Source organism: Fulvia fulva, chromosome 9, assembly GCF_020509005.1.
Source record: "Fulvia fulva chromosome 9, complete sequence".
Classification (NCBI taxonomy): domain Eukaryota; kingdom Fungi; phylum Ascomycota; class Dothideomycetes; order Mycosphaerellales; family Mycosphaerellaceae; genus Fulvia; species Fulvia fulva.
Window position 1 is genome coordinate 2536809 of NC_063020.1, and position 20888 is coordinate 2557696.

Consider the following 20888-nt stretch of genomic DNA (forward strand, 5'->3'; position numbering starts at 1 on the left):
ATGTGAGCGTCAACATGTGAGCTTGGTCTGATAGCGTGACCGACCTACGAGCATGTGACAGAGCAACGTGGGCGCATGTCAGCTTGTGAAGGAATATACCCATTTAGAATACCGGTTCATTTGACAGTCCTCGTTGGTGTAACGGTACAGCGCTACTTTGGCGTATGTGAGTATCTGCATCCATCACTGTTTGATGTCTCCCGATCGGGCATCCTGTAAGGTGATGGTTCGCACTCGGTGCCGTTGTACCAGCGAAGAATGTTTTGCTCCGTGGCTATACATAGTCGTATATCACTATCGCGTATCGAGGCTGAAGCTTGCTATCAATGGGAAGTGACGGTGAACGCAAATGATTCTGGTTAAGATACTAAGATATTATATTCAAAGTTAGCTTTGCGACAGTCAAAGCCAATTCATTCATACGCTGGCATTCTGGTCGTCCCGTTACGTTCCCCAAGACTCGGCCTTCGAGCTGTCCGACTGTTGAGAGCAGCAGTCGACATGATGACGAGGATCTCGCCTAGATGTACTCCTCAGACCCATCCTCATACCATCTGCTTGCAGGCGTCAGGTCCATGCCATGCGTATCCGTAAATCTGCATCCTCGTGCAGTACAGCCGGTCTGGAACTTGCAGTGATGCCCAAGGTAACAGTCAATCTTCTCGCAGTGGACACCTTGTGCACACTTGAGACCACGCGACTTGTGCTTCAGAATCAAAAGCTCGCCTTGAGTCAGCTTGGAGCCGTGCTTGAAGGTGCAGTAGGGGTTCTGGCAGTTTCCGTTCAGGTGATATTGGTTGCAAAGATTGGTTCCAGCTGCATGCACCTTCTCGTCGAAGCTTCTGACCGACTCAACGTCGAACTTGTCAAGAGGATCATCAATGCGTTGGCCGTCAGCATTCAAGAGGATGTACTTCATCTTCTTGGATTTCTTGGGCGCGATGCTGATGGTCTCGAATCCGTCCTCCACACCATTTTTGCCGACGGCAGCCCAGGAGTTCGGCGAAGCGGTTGACGAACGGTCTTCCTCGGAGCGTACTGGACTTGGCTCCTTCGCAAAGCTGGGGGCGAATGATGTAGCGGGGGAGTGCATTGTCGGCGCTTTGCGAATCGGCAAGGTCATACTGGGGGCGCCGGCCTTGGGGATATCGCGCTCTCTGAAGACATTTTCGACCTTCATGCGCTTCAAACCAAGACTCGAAAATCCTGGCTCAGCAGGTCTGGTCTCGATAAGAGTTAAACGAGCCGCATTTGCAGCGTCACCGCTGTAAGGTGCTAGGTCCTGTGAGACATGTTAGACACGTCTGGCAACGTTGCTAGACGTTGGGGTCATACTCACATTGAGGTAGCCATTGTCGTGGCATGGTCCGAAAAAGACATGTCTACACTGAGCAAGGGGCATGTAAAGGCGAAGACTCTCTCTAATCTTATGGTCGGCCCGTTCTTTGCCTCGACCGACATCAATGAAGTTGAAGAGTGGTCGAGCGGCACCAAAGCCGCGGCCAAACTCTGCCAGATAAGCCATCGTCGAGGTGATTCCGGACGCTGATAGAGCAGTTGATAGGTCTGGCAAATTTAATACGACATGGACGACGCTGTGGTGTGTTAGTGATGCCCAGGTGAGTTGTGCGTGCATAAGGAACTCACAGGCTCCAGTCGGACACATTCGCATCGGGGTATATCTCCTTAAGGTACTTCTGAATCTGCGCGTGGAGCAGATGCGCTGCTTCGGCGCCGCCGTCTTTACCTTTCTGCAATACTGAAAACTTGTTAGCCATGCTTGGCAGAGCTGTACACCGAGATCACATACGAGCGTCTTGGAAGATGGCTGTGAGAAGATACATGTCAGCTCGAGTCCTTTGATACACGACTGCGACTTGACTCACCGCCATCGCCGTCAATTAGTACCATAGCGAAATTGTTAGATCCCTACAACTGGTGTCAGTACGAGTCTGAAGCGAGATGGTGAACGGCGCAGCTCACCATGGCCTGCTTCTGCTGAACCAAGCTCATCTCCAGATCCTTGGCTTTGCTCTGATGCATACGTCTCGAGGAGACCTCATTCTCGTAGTCGTCGCTAAGACGTTCATGTTTCTTCTTAAGGTCCTCGTAGGCTTTAATAAGTTCTTCCACTAGAGCGTTGCGGTCGTCGTCAGATTTTCGGAAAGCTTCAAGCCTCGAGGCGTAGGATGAGGTGCTGATGCTGCCGTTCATAGCGGCGGCAGGCAGTGTCGAGGTGAGGTGATCCGTGTAGTATTCTAGACGTGGGAGAAGGTGCCATGTCGACTTTGCGGAGGCAGCCGCGACAAACGAAGGTTTCGGGATCGGCTGAAGTTGTCTGGGCGTCAATCAATTGATATAGTGCCTTGTAGAGGAATTGAGACACGACTTGCGACAAGACGCGAAAACTTCGAGACACCGCCTTACTACTTTAGTAAGAAAACTACTTTAGTAAGAGAAGTGTGTTAGACAGGACGCAGTCAAAGGGTGTGAAAGAGCGTGACTTTACAGTCCTGGGCATAGTTTTTACAACCCCTGTTCTTCCACCTTTCCTCATTAGGAAGGATGTATCCACTGCTTGGCGTAGCTCACCACCTGGTGTGTCCTCCATTGTTGGCTATTACTGCCTCGCAGCGTTCTCGCATACTCTTGCATATACGTTGTATGTCCTCAGGTGTGAGCTTGGCCCATTCTTGATAGTGAGATTGAAGGTAGCAACACCTTCTGAGATGGACATGGATAGCCGGAAGGGGTTGGCGTAAATACAGGGATTGTAAAAACTATGCCCAGGACTGTATGCTCTGCGAAACAGAAGCAAAGCTAGTCCGCTTTTGGCAACTGAATATATAAAACTGTATAGTTAACTAAAGTTATAGTTAGTATAACTTATAACTAAGTTATAGTTATAGATAGTCATATTATATTACATATATACACGTAGCAGGTGTTTTGCGAAAAGCTTCAAGAATGCATTGCTCAACAACGCATAGTGGCAGCGATGTTCCTTTGATAGCATGCCATCGCTTGAGAACAGCCTTCCAATCACCAGTCGCTCCCATTAGTACGTTTTCCAAGGCAGCAGCCAAATTCAAGGATTGTGGCACGGGAGTATTGTGCCCAGGGCTTGAGTGCGAAAGCTTTCGTTATTTTGACGCCTTTTGACAGCGCTCAAGCGTGCAGAGTTTCTCAAGCAAGTCCATCGCTTGCTTCGCTCCAGAGAGTATGGTATATAGCGCCCCCATCTATCGTATGACCAAAGGAAAACCTCTTCGTAACGCACTCTTCATAGCTGTGCCCGAGCTCTTCCATTTCTTCTCCACCTCGCACGAACCACCTCTGTCACGCCTCCTCATCATCTATTGCCCAGTCTTGCCAGCCCATTGCTTGTATGCATCGGTTGTGAGCTTGCTTGGGTCGTATGCTGCTGGCACGTAGCCACTTTGGCTAGCGCCGCCCACTAATGCGAAGAAAGTGATGAGGATTAAAGCGAATACAAGCAGCTTCCTGAGTGCTGGATGTCGGACACCGTAGTCTGCCCAGGCGCGCTGCGCTTGTCCTGCGTGTTCCTTGAGCTTCTCACCACCGAGCTTGTAGTAGACGAGTCCCCCAAGTGCGATCGAGTAACCGAATGCCTGGATGCCGGAGACTGGGTCTTGGAAGATGACCATCGATGCCACGACGAGGAGAATATCCTTCAGAACACCCGAGAGAGTCATGACGAGGGAGGATGTCTTGCCGATCTAAGGTGGAGGTATGATTAGCGCCGCTCATTACCACGCAGACTGTGTTAAGACTTACCAGGAACACTACCGAGACGTTCAAGAGGAACGCAATCATGGCGTTCACAAGCAGAGTAATGTAGCCGACCTTCTCGATATCTGCCAAGCTCATCTTTGGCACTTCAACGAGCAGCGCGACAATGCCATTCATGATAGCACAAGCCGGAGCGAAGTAGTAGAGCGAGACAAGCGGGTCCATCTTGAACTCAGCGCTAGAAAGTAATCGCTGTACCATGACCAGACGGGTTGCCTCGAAGATGATACCTCCAACCTGGAAGAGAAATCCGGTCAAGACAAACTTGATCTCGCCGTAGGATGCAATGATGACACCGATCACGATGAAGGAAACGTTGCCGAGTGTCTTCAAGTTTGGAGGCGCAACACCGAAGATCCAGGATGCGATGAGTACAGCGACTGGTGTGGTAGCCTGTGGAGGGTCAGCTCATTACCCAATGCTTACACTTGTTTCCTGGACGTACCTTCAACATCTGAATGAAGCTGACAGACAGGTACAAGTATGTCAAGTTACCACAGATCAAGCTCAGCGAGAACATGAGACCGATTGGCATGATCGCCCTCAGGTAAATCTTGCCAGTCATTGGGACCTTCTTACGTCCATCCAGCGTCTTCGTCGTTCGTGCCAAGATCTGGGTCATGAGTGTCGCAAATGCCAAATGCCATGTTGTAAGCACGATTGGGTATCTGAAGCCTGCCGTGTCTAGGATCCACTTGTTGAAGATGATGACACTGGACGAGAGCGAGATCCATGTTGCGATGTAGAATGCCGGGTGCAGTCCTGCCTTCGCGGGCTCTGGTTGCTTCGTTTCCGGGTTGACTGTAGGCAGTACAGGCTCTTGGGTGTCCCGTGGCTGCTCGCCAGATTGTCTCTCCTTCTCGTTCATCGCGGCTGTGGTGATGGTGGTCGTCGCTCGTGTGCGGTCTGAGTGATCGCGATGGAGGGGTTGGAACGTTGGAAGCTGTTCACAAGCTGAGCCTACGCAGGGACTTGCTTCCGGTGTGTTGCACGAAGGGTGATTAGAAAGATACAAACGAAGAAAGGAGTGATTGGCCGCGCAGTGAGACCTGTCGAGTGTATGGAATGGAAGAACGCGTGAGAGCAAGAGTGTCAATAATTTGGCGAAGCGATAGAGCACTTGGGCTATTATCGGCACTCCTTACATGATTACATCAGCCTCCACGCAAGCTTTCTTGCAGCGGCGGCACCGAACTCTGATGGAGCGGCTGGTTGAGTGCGCTAACGACGAAGTGACACGGCTACGATGTTCATGTTTACACTACGATTGCTGCATTGCTTGCTCCATATCATCGGACATGCCATTTCAGCTTGGGATGGAAACATACTGTCAGGCGGACGATACGATGCTGTGTTCCTGCGCTATCAGACTCGATGCATTTCTCCTGGATAGTGGCGTGCAGCGGTGCTGTGATTGGTGTGCTTCAAAGTAGCAGCTACAGCCTACGCGTTTCACCTTTCGTGAGGGCCAGTGCTTCGAGACCCTGCAGCGTCGCCAAAAGTGTGTGGCGGTCAGGTCAGTCAACATTCAGATCTACACACGCTACATTTCTTCTCTTCGCTACACACTCTTTGCTGCACACCCTCGCTGCTACCTGCCATCACTACTTCTACCCTCACAATGGCATCCGGTCACAAGCGTCAGATCTCCAAGGCCAATGGTCAAGAAATGTATGCCGAATCACCCCTCCGTGCTGGCTTTTGCCGCGTGTACTGATACGCATTGCCAACAGCAACGTCGATGTTCTTGTCATTGGCGCCGGTCCTACCGGTCTTGGTGCTGCAAAGCGTCTCAACCAGATCGTAAGCAATGCTCGGGCAGAATCTACAGCAAGCATTGCACTGACTCGAGGCAGAATGGCCCAGAGTGGCTCATAGTCGACTCGAACGAGGTCCCAGGTGGTCTCGCTTCTACAGATGTCACCCCAGAAGGCTTTGTATCTCTACTACAGCAATAGCAAACCCGCGCGAATACTGACTTCTTCCAGCTCTACGATGTCGGTGGCCACGTTATCTTCTCCCACTACAAATACTTCGACGACTGCATTGACGAGGCCCTCCCCAACGACTCTGACTGGTACTCCCACCAGCGTATCTCCTACGTCCGCTACAAGAACACATGGGTCGAGTACCCATTCCAGAACAACCTTTCGAGGCTGCCGAAGGAGGACCAGGTCGTTTGCTTGGAGGGTATGATCGATGCCGCTCTCGAGGCAAGAGTCGCCAAGGACAAGCCACAAAACTTCGACGAGTGGATCATGAGACAGATGGGTCAGGGTATCGCGGATGCATTCATGAGGCCATACAACTACAAGGTTTGGGCTGTGCCAACCACAAAGGTGAGCAGAAATGGGAAGGAACGACACAGGCGGGGTGGCTGACGATGGACATAGATGCAATGCGCATGGCTCGGGGAGCGTGTCGCAGCACCAGATCTCAAGCGCGTCACCACCAACGTTGTGCTCAACAAGGCTGCAGGCAACTGGGGTCCAAATGCCACTTTCCGCTTCCCAGCACACGGTGGTACTGGCAACATCTGGATCAGCCTTGCAAACACCCTTCCCAAGGAGAGGACTCGTTTCGGCAAGCACGGTGAGGTCCAGCTCGTCGATGCGGAGAACAACCGTGTGCTGCTAGGGGACGGCACCACTGTCAACTACCAGAAGCTCATCTCGACCATGTCTGTCGACTACCTTGTCGAAGCCATGAAGGATGAGGAGCTCACCAAGCTCAGCAAGGGTCTTTTCTACAGCACAACCCACGTCATCGGTGTTGGTCTTCGTGGTGCCCGTCCAGAGCGCATCGGCGACAAGTGCTGGCTTTACTTCCCAGAGGACAACTGCCCATTCTACCGGGCAACCATCTTCTCCAACTACTCGCCAAACAACCAGCCACAGGCATCGAGGAAGCTTGCGACTCAGCAACTTGCCGACGGCAGCAAGCCATCCGACAGCTCCGAAAAGGAGGGTCCATACTGGTCCATCATGTTGGAGGTTTCCGAGTCCAGCATGAAGCCAGTCGACCAGGAGAACCTGCTCAAGGACTGCATCCAGGGCCTTGTCAACACCGAGATGATCAAGCCAGATGACGAAATCGTCTCGACCTACCACCGCCGCTTCGACCACGGTTACCCCACACCATCGCTCGAGCGTGAGGGCGTGCTTAAGCAGCTTCTGCCTAAGCTCCAGGACCAAGGCATCTGGTCGCGTGGTCGTTTCGGTAGCTGGAGATACGAAGTTGGCAACCAGGACCACAGCTTCATGCTGGGTGTGGAGGCTACTGACAACATCGTAAACGGCGCCGTGGAGCTCACGCTCAACTACCCTGACTTCGTCAACAGCCGAGCCAACGCCGAGCGCAGACTGGTTGACGGTGCACAGATGTTCAGCAAGAATAAGTTGAACAACAACGCCAACGGCAGTGCGAACGGTATCCCCATCCGACCAGCACCAGCGCAGAACCCATAGACTGGACCCAAATGGGCTGGAGGTGCGTCTAGCGATCAACGAAGATTTTCTTTCAGTACCGCCGAAAGCACCCTTGATGTGCCACGAAGCGAACCGCCGTCGCCAGAGTCGCAAGCATCGGGCCGACGACTTGGGAGATCCGACGATGCTGCCCTGATCGAGCGACAACCTTCTAGGGTATGGCGACCAAAAAGCCACTGGCGGTATATCGACAGCCAGAACGCAACGGAAGTGACGGAAAGATACAAAGAGATGTCTGGCTTAGATTTGGTCTGGGAACGCTTGGTTCAACGCGGCATTATATACCACGAAAGGAGTTGTGATGGGCATTGTAAAGTTGTCAACAGCGGTTGTGTTCTAGACGCATTATGGCTTAGAAGACAACAAGATCGCTAGAGGATGGCATGAATCCGTTAGATGAATAGAAAAAAATTTCAACTTGGAGCCAGCATGCCCTCAACGAACACGCACTGCTTCAGATGTTGGTTATTGTCCTAACCAGTGTTCGTTCAAGGTACATAATCGGTACTAGGGATGTACTGAAGCCAAGTGAGTAGAAGCGGCACGGCATTCAGTGGATGAGTCGAGGCATCTTGAGGCGAACGAATACCTGGTATCGAGCCTGTTCTTGCAGTCCGGAATACAGGCTCGGAGTAGAGAGTCCTGCACATGACGTGGGCGTGTAGCCAGCCTGATTACCTGATCTAAGAGTGGCTTGCTGCCTGATGTCTTGAAAGTGGTCACTATTGCGCGTCTCGCCAAGCTCGTAGGAGCGAGCTGTTCAATGTCCCAAGGAATGCAGGCGATGCACGGGCTGGTAGTCCGAGTATGTAGGACATCCAACGCACAGATGCTCGTGCAGCTCGCTTTCTTTGTCGTGACTCGTGAGCGTGGCCCCGGGTGGGGATGGAGCAGCTGGGGGTTTTGTGGAGCTAGGACAGGGAATCCGCCGGTTCGTTCAACGGCATGTCGGGATCGGGTCGAGGACCTGGAGGTTGTCAATGCTTCGGGAGTAGTGAGCCGATGGTGAGCGCAGCAAGCATCGGATAGAGGTGTAGGCGTGGAGTGGTACATATACGGTATAGTTCTAACGTCGTGTACTGAGGAGTTGCGAGCGATTTGAGAGGGCATTGAGCTGCTTGTCCAGATCTTGAATGCAGGGCTTGGAGAGTGAAGGAGTGGTGCAGGAGATTGTCTCGCCTCGCCTCGGATGCGACAGCTGTGATGTGGAAGCTTTGCTTTTATTTGCTACACACCGATCGTGCTGGGCAGGTTGGTAAGTTTGCAGCGACCGCTTACTGCTGCACTTCACCTTGTCGTTCATCGTTCCGCTGCTTGTTCAGCGTTCTTTGTACATACATATGATCCAACAGCGGTTTCGCTTGTGAAGGCTTGAACTGCTTGCACTAACATCAACGGGCCGCGCCTAGCCTGTCGCCCGTGCATTGCCCGCCGCATCGACGCATATCGAGACAGCCCGTGCTTGTTTCTTGCCAGACGGTAACACCAGGACGCGAATGTGACGACTACTGGGCGCAGAACGATTCCGGCTGGCGATGCTGAGCTGCACACAATCACAACCATCCATGGACTGATGTAGGAGACTGGATCCAGAAGGAGGATGACCCTTCGCGGCAGCAGCAACAGCAGCTCCTCCGACGGACAGCGCCATGGCTCGACTGGTGCCGACTCGACGAGAAGCAACGACACGATCAGAGGGCCCTTTGGCAGCTTTAGCTCGGTGATACTGGCACCGCAGAAGCTGCACATCAATCGACAGAAGTATGTGAGCACCCGTGCGTCATGGAGCTGAGGCCGGAGATGCGCGCGCGCGACGGATCTGGAGAGCTCGGCGGGCTGCATGTTGATCGGAGCCGGGGTATGAGATGGCATGTGGAGGCGACATGTGGAAGATGGACGAGTTATGTGTACAAGCGTTGCGTGGCGATCAGGGAAACATGCAGCTTGCCGGGTCGTGGTCGTGGCGCGCAATCTTCAGGCCGTGCAGGCTTGGACTATGCAAGACATGATAGCTAACTATAGCCCCCCTCTCAGACTCGAACGGCAAGATTCACAAGAGGTCTCGCCCAGCACCATCGTCCCTAGATCGGCGCCTCAGAATGCTCGCGCCAGCAATGCGCGCGTCGACATCACACCTTGGGAAGACACCACGCCGACCTCCCACCAGAACATTCCTTCGATCAGTCGACATCCACCAACTGCCAACTCCGCTGCGCATACGATGACACCCTGGGGTAGTAACGACGACAACAACAACAACAACAACAACAACGACAATGATCGAGCACCGCAAATGCCGCAGTCAGTCTTCAGCGGCAGCTTCTACAACGACTCCACCGAAGACCTGGGCCAGGTATCGCCACGATTTACGCCAGGAGGTGCAATGGGGTTCCCAGGTGACAGTGAAGATCGAAGGCCGTCAATAGCTAGTGCAACGACTGTCTCGTCGATAGGTTCAGCGAAGAATAGTATAAGTGGGCGCATGCATAAGAAGCTGCAAGGTTTCTTTGGTGAGGATCCTCGTGATGCTATTTCTGATGGGCCGAGTAGTGGCAGCAGGCAGAACTCGGAAACGAGCTCGATGCTTCATGGGCAACTGCCGCCCTTTGCGCCTGGCGGTGGAACTGGCGGGAACCGCAACAACTCCATGAACGAAGCGATGATGCGCAGTGGCCCTCCGAGTCCTTCAAGTGGGTCACGACCCAGAACGCCAGCACCTCAGCCGAGCAGTGAAGTCACGCCATGGATATATCAGGATGCAGAGGTAGGTGACTTTGTCCTCGGGCTTGCTTGGCGCGGCCACATTCGGGATGCCGGCTGCTTGTGAATACATGTAGCAATGGCTGACACGTAGTAGAATGCGCCTCCCGGCACAAACAACTCGTTCTTTCCTGACCAGTCTTCCAATGGCCGCACGGCGAAGAACTCGACGGCATCGCGCCTGCACTTGCCAGGACACAGGCACAATCGTAGTACTGACGAAAAGCACAGCACTGGCTTCCCACTGCGACCTTCAACCAGCCGCGAACAGTCATTCAATATCATGCGCCGTGGAGATGGTGATCAACGCTCGGCGATGTCATCAGCCCTGAATTTGAAAGCTACAAGATCCACAAGTCCTGCCCCAAGCGCACATAGTACCCAAAGTCAGCAAACGCATCAGCAGTCGCCCAGTGGTGCCGGCCATAAGAGGTCCATCTTCGATCGAGTCACTGGTCGCCACAAGAACGATCGAGCCAGACCAGAGACGCTGCAATCCAATTCAGTCACATCGTTACCCACACTACAGCCTGCAATCACCAAACCTCGCTCTGACAGTAAATCGGTGGGGCCATCCAAGCCAAGAGGCAGCAAAGGAGACAATGCCAATGGCGCAGCAGCTGCGACACAGAAGAAGGAGCATAGCCGGCTGCCTTTCAAGAGTAAGAAGACTACCGACAATGCGGCGGACTTCAATAGAATCAAGGACCCCAATGCACCACACGATCCGGCCGCTGATGCATTATGGCACCTCGATACGGACATGTCACATATGGAGGGCATTATTGATCACAGACAACCACCGATGACCCCTCCATCTAACGAAATCTACACTGGGTGGCCGCCCGAACAGCCTCAGCCGGAAGCCCAGAGCGAAGAGAAGGGTGCTTGGGATGCACCAGAGAGCTGGGCGGTCAGCAAGATTGCCGACGAGAATATGCGCAGGCTAACTGAGCTCGATGAGCTTGGAGATGTACCAAGGGATGATGATCCAGGTCCAATGTTCTTTATGCGAATCTTTCGAGCTGACAGCACCTTTGCCGTCATATCTGCGAGTCTGAATACCACCGCCGCTGAACTCATCTCGATGATGGCGAAGAAGACGTTCCTGCAAGACGAGCTCGACAAGTATCAAATTGTGATGCGCAAGCAGGATACAAGTCGTCAACTGTCTCCTGGCGAGAGGCCGCTGGTCATGCAGAAACGCCTGCTGGAAATGGTAGGCTATCAGCAGAACGACAAGCTCGATGAGCTAGGCCGAGAGGATCATGGCTATCTCTGTCGATTCACCTTCTTGCCATCCAAGATGTCCGGATACTCTAGTCTGGAACGGGATCCTGGATTCAACAAGATGCAGCGGTTCAATCATATCGATCTATCTGGACGAAATCTGATCACAATACCCATCACACTGTACCAAAAGGCGACCGAAATCATCACTCTCAATCTATCACGAAACCTGACACTTGACGTACCAAAGGACTTCGTCCAAAGCTGCTCGCAATTGCGTGAGATCAAGTTCACGAGCAATGAAGCATGGAGGCTGCCACCAAGTCTGTCACTAGCCAACAGGCTTACCACCTTAGACGTTTCGAACAACAGGTTGGAACAGCTCGAACACGCCGAGCTGAACAAACTGCAGGGTCTGCTGAGTCTGAAGCTATCGAACAACATGCTCACCTCAGTGCCTTCATCCTTTGGTGCATTTCGTGCACTGCGAAGTCTGAATCTTTCTTCCAACTCTCTGGTGGAGTTTCCAGCGCCACTTCGGGAGCTGACTACGTTGGTGGACCTGGATGTTAGCTTCAACTCGATCGCTACATTTGGTGACATCTCGACGCTTACGAATCTGGAACGACTATGGGCAACGAACAACAGACTGTCAGGACCCTTCGATCCATCCTTCTGCGCCCTTGAGAATCTGCGCGAGATCGATGCCCGCTTCAACGCGATATCTGACATCAACGTCATATCACAGCTCCCGAGGCTGGAAGCCCTCATGCTTGGCCACAACTCTGTTTCGCAGTTTGAGGGCACGTTTCACTGTCTCAAGGTTCTGTTCCTTAATCACAACCCAGTGACGAACTTCGATCTGAACATGCCTGTTCCGACCTTGTCCGTCCTGAACCTGGCGTCGGCCAAGTTGTCTCGTTTGCCGGATGCACTTTTCATGAAGATTCAAAATCTCACGAAGCTTACCATCAGTAAGAACCACTTTGTGTCGTTGTCTCCGCATTTTGGATTGTTGTCAAAGCTGGAGTATCTCAGCATAGCGAAGAACGAGCTCAGCCGGCTACCTGCAGAGATCGGTCGCTTGACCGAGCTGCGATACCTGGACGTCAGAGAAAACAACCTAGGCCTTCTGCCACCCGAAATTTGGTTCGCGAAACGTCTGGAGACTCTCAATGTATCTTCAAATGTGCTGGCAGACTTTCCCAAGCCTGGGGCTCCTCTCCCACCTCTGCCAGAGACAAACTTTATCATGACACCCAGCCAGATACCCAGCACAAGTCCGGAGTTCGAGGAACTCGGTAGACTCGAAGACTTCCAACTCCGTCGACCTAGCCAAGCTTCCAGCGGCCTTAGTAGTGCTGGCTCGCCGTCAGGCACGGCGTCGCGGAAGGGGTCAGTGGTCTCATACAATTCGGCGAAGACGCCGAGCGTCGGACGCACCAGCACGGCCAGCAGTGCAGGCACCATCACACCCACAGGAGCATCGCGAAAAGACTCAACGCTGTCCGGTAGACTCGCAGCAACGTTCTCGACGTCTCTCCGACACCTCTTCCTGGCCGACAATCGACTCGAGGATGACGTCTTCAATGAGCTTGTACTGCTTCCGGAGTTGCGTATTCTCAATCTGTCATACAATCAGCTGTATGATGTGCCACCTCGTACCATCAGGAAATGGACCTACTTAACCGAGCTCTATCTGTCCGGAAACGATCTGACATCGATTCCGTCCGAGGACTTCGAAGAGAGCTCGTCGTTGAAAGTGCTTCATCTCAACAATAACAAGTTCCAGGTACTGCCTGCCGAGCTTGGCAAAGTTCAAAGGCTGGCAATTCTAGATGTCGGCAGCAATCTCCTGAAGTACAATGTCTCAAATTGGCCGTATGACTGGAACTGGAACTGGAATCGACAACTGCGGTATCTCAATTTGTCCGGCAACAAACGTCTAGAGATAAAGCCAAGCTCGCAAACAAACAATGGTAGAGATCAGCGCGACCTGACTGATTTCTCCTCGTTGATCAACCTTCGTATTCTGGGCTTGATGGACGTGACATTGACCATTCCCTCCGTGCCAGATCAGGCACCCGACCGGCGTGTCCGGCTTGCTGGCTCTGTCATCGGCAACACGATGCCTTATGGGATGGCGGACACTCTTGGGCGGAACGAGCACTTGTCGACTCTGGATATGGTAGTCCCGCGCTTCCGTGGGCATGAGGATGAAGCACTCATTGGTCTTTTTGATGGGCAGTCACTGTCTTCTGGAGGCAGCAAGATCGCCAAATTTCTGCACGAGAAGTTCAAGCATTACTTCATCGAGGAGATCGAGAAGTTGCCACAGGACGAGACCCCTCTCGATGCTTTACGCCGAACGTACCTGGGCCTCAACAAGGAGCTCGCTACAGCCGCTAATCAAGGCATCGACGCCCGAGACCATGCGAGCAGTGCCCTTGTCCATCGCGGCAGCATCTCTGGACCCGAGCTTGGTGACGATGACCTGAACTCTGGCAGTACTGCGACCGTCATGTACCTGCGCGGCATGGAGCTGTACATGTCAAACATAGGCGACGCACAGTGCCTTCTCATACAGTCCGAAGGTAGTCACAGAGTCATTACGCGCAAACACGATCCTGCTGAAGCACCGGAACGGCAACGCATTCGAGAAGCTGGTGGCTTCGTGTCAAGACAAGGAAAACTCAACGACCAGATTGATGTCTCCAGAGCTTTTGGATTCGTCCAACTGACTCCCTGCATGATCGCAGCGCCGCATGTCAGCAGGATAGACATCAAAGACTCCGACGAGATGATTCTGCTAGCTTCGCGAGAGCTATGGGACTATCTGACGCCTGACTTCGCTGTCGATGTTGCTCGGCAAGAGCGGAGCGACTTGATGCGCGCTGCGCAGAAGCTACGTGACCTCGCCATTGCGTTTGGTGCGACAGGCAAAATCATGGTGATGATCGTGGGGGTCAGCGACCTCCGAAAGAGAGAGAAGGCACGCTTTAGGACCCATAGTATGAGCATGGGTCCTTCAGGTTCGCCTGATGACTACTTCACGACTGTACGCAAAGCCAAGCGTGGAAGGGATGCCGTTGGAGATCAAAAGCTTGCACGTCTCGACCAGGAGGTCGACGCTCCTACTGGCGAAGTCACACTCGTCTTCACAGACATCAAGAACAGCACGATCTTGTGGGAGACATATCCCATCGCCATGCAGTCCGCAATCAAGATGCACAACGAGGTCATGAGACGACATCTGAGAATCATTGGGGGATATGAAGTGAAGACCGAAGGCGATGCCTTCATGGTCGCTTTCCCCACTGTCACCAGTGCTCTATTGTGGTGCTTCACTATCCAAAGCCAGCTGCTTGAAGTGCAGTGGCCGCAAGAGATTCTCAACAGCGTACACGGCGAGGAGATGCAAGACGCCGACGGGAACACCATCTTCCGAGGTTTAAGCGTTCGTATGGGTATACATTGGGGACGACCAGTGTGCGAGATCGACCCAGTCACCAAGCGCATGGACTACTTTGGCCCCATGGTCAACCGAGCAGCAAGGATTGAGAGTGTGGCAGATGGAGGTCAGATCTGTGTATCCTCCGACTTCATCCAGGAAGTACAGCGAATGCTCGAGAGCCACATCGAATCTGATCGTACTGGCTCAACCGGCTCAGAGGACACCCTTAGTGACGATGTGCTCAGCCAGACGATCCGCCGCGAACTCCGCTCCCTCAGCAGCCAAGGCTTCGAAGTCAAGGACCTAGGCCAGCGGACACTGAAGGGACTTGAAAACCCAGAGTACATCTACTTGATGTACCCGCACTCCCTCGCATCACGTTTGATCGTGCAACAGCAAAAAGCAGAGGCGGAGAGCCGAATGCAGCAAGAGTCGCAAGCGAAGAAGACGCAGAACAGCCAGCTCACCATTGACACGGACAATGTCTGGGATCTCTGGAATGTCAGTCTTCGCCTGGAAATGCTCTGCAGCACTCTTGAGAACACAGGCGCGCGCAGCTTACGGAACCCGGAGACGGCACTGTTGGAGAAGATCAAGAATGGTGGTGGAGAAATCACAGATCGCTTCCTCGTCAACTTTGTCGAGCATCAGATTAGTAGAATTGAGACTTGTGTTACGACGCTGGCAGTGAGGAACATGGTCAAGCCGTTCAAGAACGGCATTCTGAACCAGGCCTGCCCGATGCTGGACATCCTCGGTGACCTCGGGTCAAAGCTGGAAGAGTTGAAGAGTCTGAGAAGTCAAGCGGAAGAGCAGGAATTTGAGATGGCGCCCTCCTAATCAATGGGTCCGGTCTTTGCATTGTTGGTTTTGCTCTTTCTGCCGAACGTAGTGGGCGGGTTTCATGCATGCATGGCGTTCTTGGAGAGGGCGTGTGTCAGTGTGGCGAAGCAACAACATGACCTTGTTTGTGTTACTTGTACTAGTATATTTGGGAAGTGCGCAAGACGGGCATATGGCGACGCCAGTTCGCGGACCGAGCTGCTTGGGGAATGGGAACGATGTTACGATGGTTATGATTGGTGCGTTGTGTGTGCGATTGAGGGTTATCCGAGAGGGATAAGAGGGAGAGATTTAGTAGTAGTAAGTAGGCTCTTTGGATATGAGTACACATAAGCAAGCCATCTTGAAAGCACTTCAGATCCCGGTAATACGTCCGTGATTGTAAAGTCTTGTTCGTAGAGTCATCACATCGTAAACATCATGATAGCGATCACAGCACCGCTCTGCAGCCAGATGCCAGTGGCTGACTTGGCGGCTGCCGCACCAGTGTATACAGCCGGCGCCGTCGAGGTGGCAGTCGCATTAGGTCCGGACATGCCTGGCATGCCCATAGCGGTCTCGTTTGCGGTAGGCGTAGCGTTTCCCGCCCCCACCGGGCCCATCATCGGCGGGAGGGCAGGGTTGCCTGTCATTCCGTTACCACCACTGCCTCCTGTAGCGTTGTTTGTGCTGGATACTGACAGATTGTCGACGTCTACGTCGGTGTTGTCGGGGTTGAGGACTCTGGAGGTGTGTGTTAGGATGGAGGTAGGATGGATGGATGTGTGGGTGGGATGGGGTTTCGTTCTTACTGGTTGATGACATGTGCCACTCCATTGGCGATGATGATGTTAGGAATTATGACCTGAGCTTCGTTGATGAAGACTGCGTCGCCGAGGACCGTGACGGTGAGGTCTGTGCCTTGGAGACTTGGGACGGTGGTGTTGGAGAGTTCTGGGGAGAAGAGGACGTTGCCGGCTATGACGTGGTATGTGAGAATGTCGGTGAGGGCTTCGGTGTCTAGGCCTTCGTAGCCTGTGCCGAGTGCTGCGAAGGCTTCGTTGGATGGGATGAAGACTGTTAGGTCGGGTGTTGTGTCGACGGTCTCTACTAGGCTTGCTTGTGTGAGGGCATCGACTATGCCCGTGAGACCAGCCTCGGATGCTTGGGCGGATGCTTTGACGGGGAGTGTGAGGAGGGAGTCGATTTTGTGGACGATTATCTCGCCGACTTGGATGTCCTAGGCTGATGTTAGCTTGTAGTGCTAAGACTACGAAGTAAGAGTCCATGAATCTTGACTCACCGCTTCTGTCACGACCGACGACATCTTCTCTCCGGAGAGAATCGTAGCATCCGAGCCATTGAGCTGAAGCCCGACATTCTGACCTCCCGTCACGTTGGTCACAGACACACCATCAACTTCGTAGGCCACCAACAAAGTCGACACATATTGCGGATCCTCCATGAAGTCGGTCGACATAAAAGTCCCTGATAGCACATGATAGGCTAGCAGAGCTGCGATTGCGTCGGCTTCTTTGTTGGCGAGAGCCGTGCCCAGTGGCGAACGAGCAGGGACTTGTGCGAAGGCATCATTTGTCGGTGCTAAGATTGTGATGTTCGACGCTGCAGCCAGGACTACGGCGATTTCTGGGACGTCCTGTAAGGCGCCGAGCAGCGTGCTGAGATCGGGCTGTGCGTGGAGAGCGCTGATGAGGTCTTGTGCGGCGGTTAGTGCTACGAAGCCCAGGCTGGCAAGGGAAGTCAAAAGCATCTTGACAGTACACGAGCTAGTTCAGTAGTGTAGTCAATGTAGTACTCCGTGAGACATCGTGAAGCTGCCGTGATGACAGTCTTTATACCCAGCGCGCAGAGAATTGAAACCTGTGGGCCTACATCATGATTGTTGGTGGGCATGCTCATCGCTTGTAGAGTCGCGATTGTGTTCAATGGCCAAGAGATTCTGATGCCCTATCTGCTCAGTCAATGATGCGTATGAGAAGATGGTACCTGCTTCACCCTTGGTCGTTCGTGCTGGGAACAGTGTTGTCACAAGAGCTACCCTTGCAGCACGTGTTGGCGGAGGTATCCGATTGATCGATTCCATCATGTAGAGAAGATCGGAGGCCATGGCTGTCAGAAAGCTGCATAAGTCCCAGCACAAGGAAGCGTTGCGATCTCGCGGTTCGGTGATTCTTTGTAGACGACCGCTGGCATATTTCGATGCCGCCAAGATACGGCTAAAATCAAGCCTGCAAGGACAATTGCCGAGCGGTATAGAGGCTGTCAGACTCGCCGCTGCCACACCACCTACCCTGTTCCTCGAGCTCCCAGATCACTGAGCTCGCCTGTCGTGTTCTACTTGATCGCCAGCCCGGGCTCGATTTAGAGACACGCGGGGCGGCGTCTTTACAGACCGCGAAAGAGTGCTGCGCCAAGAACATGGTCGTAGAAGTGGTATCGTTCGTGGGCGGACGATCAAGAAAGGCTGACCGGAGAGGGTTGTCGGCAGACGAAGAGTAGACTGTCCGTCACCAAGGCTCAGCCATCTCTGTGCCACACTTCTCGCCCGGGCTATCTGTCCGAGAGCGGTCCAGCAATTCATGGACTGACCCATCTCGCTGTCGTCCTCGCCAGTCCGGTGCCAAGTCTGTTGCTGCAGGCTTGTGTTGGCATGCAAGTCGCCTCCTCTCGTCCCTCGCTCGGTCGTGAGTTCTACTTCCAATCGACGCGCGTTCGGTACATGTAGATTTGGCACGATGTGACATCTTGCTCCTTTCCTTCTCTTGCGTCTGACAAACTTCAGCTACCTGATCATCGGGCCAAGCAAGTGTCAAAGGCTTGTTCGAAGTGAACACTGAAGAAGCATCCGCCTCGCCGGAAACGGATCTGGCCACGCTGCAGGCCCGACGTCATCTTCAGATCTACACGAGCCAATTCCAAGTTTCATGTGCAGCGTACGGTGGCGGTCTGTTGACACGCTATGAACTCTCGCTAGTTCCCCCTTCTACCCTCACGCGACCACGAGCTAAGCCTCTCTTCCGTTGCTTGTCTTGCTTGTTTTCCCTTCTCTCCGCTTGTTAAGCCTTGAAGGACAGTCGCTTCCTCGCACTCTGCTAACAGCTCAGAGCGACCATGCCAGCCCTCACGATGAGAAGCCTGCTACTGCCAGCATCACTACTAAGCGTACTGGTGTCAGCCACTCCAGCCCCGACCGCACGACGAGCACCCGATGCGAACGCTCTGCTACCACGAGAGACTCCTACATTGGTCCGACGAGATGTGACCAAGACGTACAAGAACAGGAGGGACATAATTGGTGATATCAAGTCGGACGTCGACGGCATCCTCGGCGATCTAGGCAATGTGCCGTCTTATATCGCAAGCGGCGTGGCTCCGTGGTTCCAAGGCTTTCCTACAGGTCATGCCGTTGCCAGCTCTCTGGGTGTCGACGATGAGCAGCTTGCGGCAGCTCCGACACAGGCTCTGAACATACCACCATATGCGAACTTTACAGACCAAGGCTGGAACGTGCGATTCCATGGCAACATCTACAAGCAGCCTCCTACCTCGAACGAGACTCTGGACAAGCTAGCAGGGGATTTGTTCATTTACGGAACGGACTTCCATGACCTTCCAGAGAGTCAGCAGGCCATGGCACGAAACGTTACGGCAGCCATCTTCGTTGTCCAACAGGGCGACGTTGAGGTCTCGACCATCGAAGTTGCGCCTTACGATGGAGACCAGGCTGCTACCGGTGGTAGCCAGAACATCACCCTGCCATACAACACGACCGCACAAGGTGACTTCGACGTATTCATGCCAATCCAAAGCAATGGCTTGATGAACGGCAACGAGACTCAACAGCTCCAAAAGCTGAACACATGGGTGACAAATACCACAAACGGCAACGCGACAGCATACCTCGTGCCGAACGAAGGTCTTACGATCGTCTCCGACATCGATGACATCCTTCGCGTTACAAAAATCTACGACCCCCAGGAAGGCCTCCTCAACTCGTTCGCTCGGCCATTCGTCGCCTGGGAGAACATGCCTGAGATCTATGCGAACTGGTCTCAGGCATTGCCAAATGCTCACTTCCACTACTTGACCACTCTACCAGAGCAGGTCACTCGCAACTACGAGCAATTCATCTATGATACTTATCCGGCTGGCTCCTTCGATACAAGGCCTTTGAACTTCAGCGACGTCAGCGCGACGTTGAGCATCAGGCAGTACCTCCTGACTAAGATCTTCGAGACTTTCCCGCAGCGAAAGTTTGTGCTCGTGGCCGACACTTCGAACAGCGATGTCATGCGCGATTATCCACAGTGAGTTCTGGTCAAGCCGAAGTTGAAGACGGAGCTAATACATTCGTAGGATGTACCACGACTACCCGAACCAGGTGCAGTGCATCTTCCTCCGCAACTCATCCGCGACCGACGATTCCGACAAATTCCCATACAACACCGATGGCTTCAAGGGTATTCCTCAAGAGCGATACATGTTCATCGTCAACGCGGACGATCTGGCCAACATTAATATCGCCGGAGAATCTTGCTACAACCAATCGGTTGCACAGAACTTGACGTTCGGATATCAAGGACTGCCATTGGGTATTGGTAACGATGCGTCTGTGAATGGAAGTGCCAACGGCGAGGGTAACAAGAGTAGCGCGGCTTACTCGCTGCCTGCGAACACTGGCATGACCTTCTTCGCGTTCGTTAGTATGTTGTTCTGGCAGCTGCTGTAGTGCTTTTGCAGCGGGTCTTCATGGGGATGATTTGATGAGCTTAATGTTTTATAGATAGATCACATGAGACAGCCGAGAGACGGAAATCACAACATGCACCAGACTTTCACATGCCTGCCTTCATCAAGAATATCGACCTCTGTCGCCTAAGCTTCCCTTCGCGGCTGTCGTCATGCATCGTGCCGTCACGACGCGCCTCCCCACAACCTCCGCAACCTTCTTCGTAGCTCTTCTGGGCCTCATTCATCCTCATCATCATGGTAAGCTATCGTTCTTCTGGCTGCTAAGCGCAGGCGAAGAACTTATCGACAAGCATGACAGCACGAGCGGATGACCTTTTCTGACAACGCAAGATGTCCCGCAAATCGGCTCCTCGCACAAGGCCTTCCAGATCCACTATCCACCTCATCGCCAAGCAGCTCGAGATGAACGATCGTCATCTGGTGTCAAAGTCTCCATCATGGTAAGACGGCACACCAGGAACGTGATGACCTGCAAGCCAATGGCCAGCTGCAATGTCGACAAGGTCTGCTGCAAGGTGCCTTGTACCTGACGTATGGTGCAGATGCAG

General features: G+C 53.2%; 7 protein-coding genes across 7 annotated transcripts; 4 read left to right on the plus strand and 3 right to left on the minus strand.

Annotated features, from left to right (window-relative positions):
* Positions 1 to 520: 520 nt before the first annotated feature.
* On the minus strand, positions 521 to 2214 carry CLAFUR5_09381 (uncharacterized protein; the record flags this gene model as incomplete). The annotated part of the gene is made up of 6 exons (XM_047908529.1): positions 521 to 1282; positions 1340 to 1595; positions 1648 to 1759; positions 1811 to 1828; positions 1887 to 1929; positions 1984 to 2214. 6 exons carry the CDS (start codon positions 2212 to 2214, stop codon positions 521 to 523), a joined length of 1422 nt encoding a protein of 473 aa, XP_047765895.1.
* A 1142-nt stretch (positions 2215 to 3356) lies between these two features.
* CLAFUR5_09382 (putative sugar phosphate/phosphate translocator) lies at positions 3357 to 4681 on the minus strand (the record flags this gene model as incomplete). Its single annotated transcript, XM_047908530.1, has 3 exons — positions 3357 to 3740; positions 3799 to 4206; positions 4259 to 4681. The coding sequence occupies 3 exons, from the start codon at positions 4679 to 4681 to the stop codon at positions 3357 to 3359; spliced, it is 1215 nt and encodes a 404-aa protein (XP_047765890.1).
* Positions 4682 to 5434: 753 nt separating this feature from the next.
* Positions 5435 to 7280, plus strand: CLAFUR5_09383 (uncharacterized protein; the record flags this gene model as incomplete). The annotated part of the gene is made up of 5 exons (XM_047908531.1): positions 5435 to 5484; positions 5547 to 5616; positions 5670 to 5750; positions 5802 to 6152; positions 6207 to 7280. The coding sequence occupies 5 exons, from the start codon at positions 5435 to 5437 to the stop codon at positions 7278 to 7280; spliced, it is 1626 nt and encodes a 541-aa protein (XP_047765892.1).
* A 1621-nt stretch (positions 7281 to 8901) lies between these two features.
* CLAFUR5_09384 (Adenylate cyclase) lies at positions 8902 to 15585 on the plus strand (the record flags this gene model as incomplete). The annotated part of the gene is made up of 3 exons (XM_047908532.1): positions 8902 to 9062; positions 9336 to 10065; positions 10159 to 15585. The coding sequence occupies 3 exons, from the start codon at positions 8902 to 8904 to the stop codon at positions 15583 to 15585; spliced, it is 6318 nt and encodes a 2105-aa protein (XP_047766722.1).
* Positions 15586 to 15588: 3 nt separating this feature from the next.
* On the plus strand, positions 15589 to 15921 carry CLAFUR5_20083 (uncharacterized protein; the record flags this gene model as incomplete). Its single annotated transcript, XM_059462927.1, has 1 exon — positions 15589 to 15921. The coding sequence occupies one exon, from the start codon at positions 15589 to 15591 to the stop codon at positions 15919 to 15921; it is 333 nt and encodes a 110-aa protein (XP_059319113.1).
* A 454-nt stretch (positions 15922 to 16375) lies between these two features.
* Positions 16376 to 17338, minus strand: CLAFUR5_09385 (Fasciclin-like arabinogalactan protein; the record flags this gene model as incomplete). Its single annotated transcript, XM_047908533.1, has 2 exons — positions 16376 to 16807; positions 16871 to 17338. 2 exons carry the CDS (start codon positions 17336 to 17338, stop codon positions 16376 to 16378), a joined length of 900 nt encoding a protein of 299 aa, XP_047765943.1.
* A 1361-nt stretch (positions 17339 to 18699) lies between these two features.
* On the plus strand, positions 18700 to 20317 carry CLAFUR5_09386 (uncharacterized protein; the record flags this gene model as incomplete). The annotated part of the gene is made up of 2 exons (XM_047908534.1): positions 18700 to 19895; positions 19945 to 20317. 2 exons carry the CDS (start codon positions 18700 to 18702, stop codon positions 20315 to 20317), a joined length of 1569 nt encoding a protein of 522 aa, XP_047765896.1.
* Between the last annotated feature and the right edge of the window lie 571 nt (positions 20318 to 20888).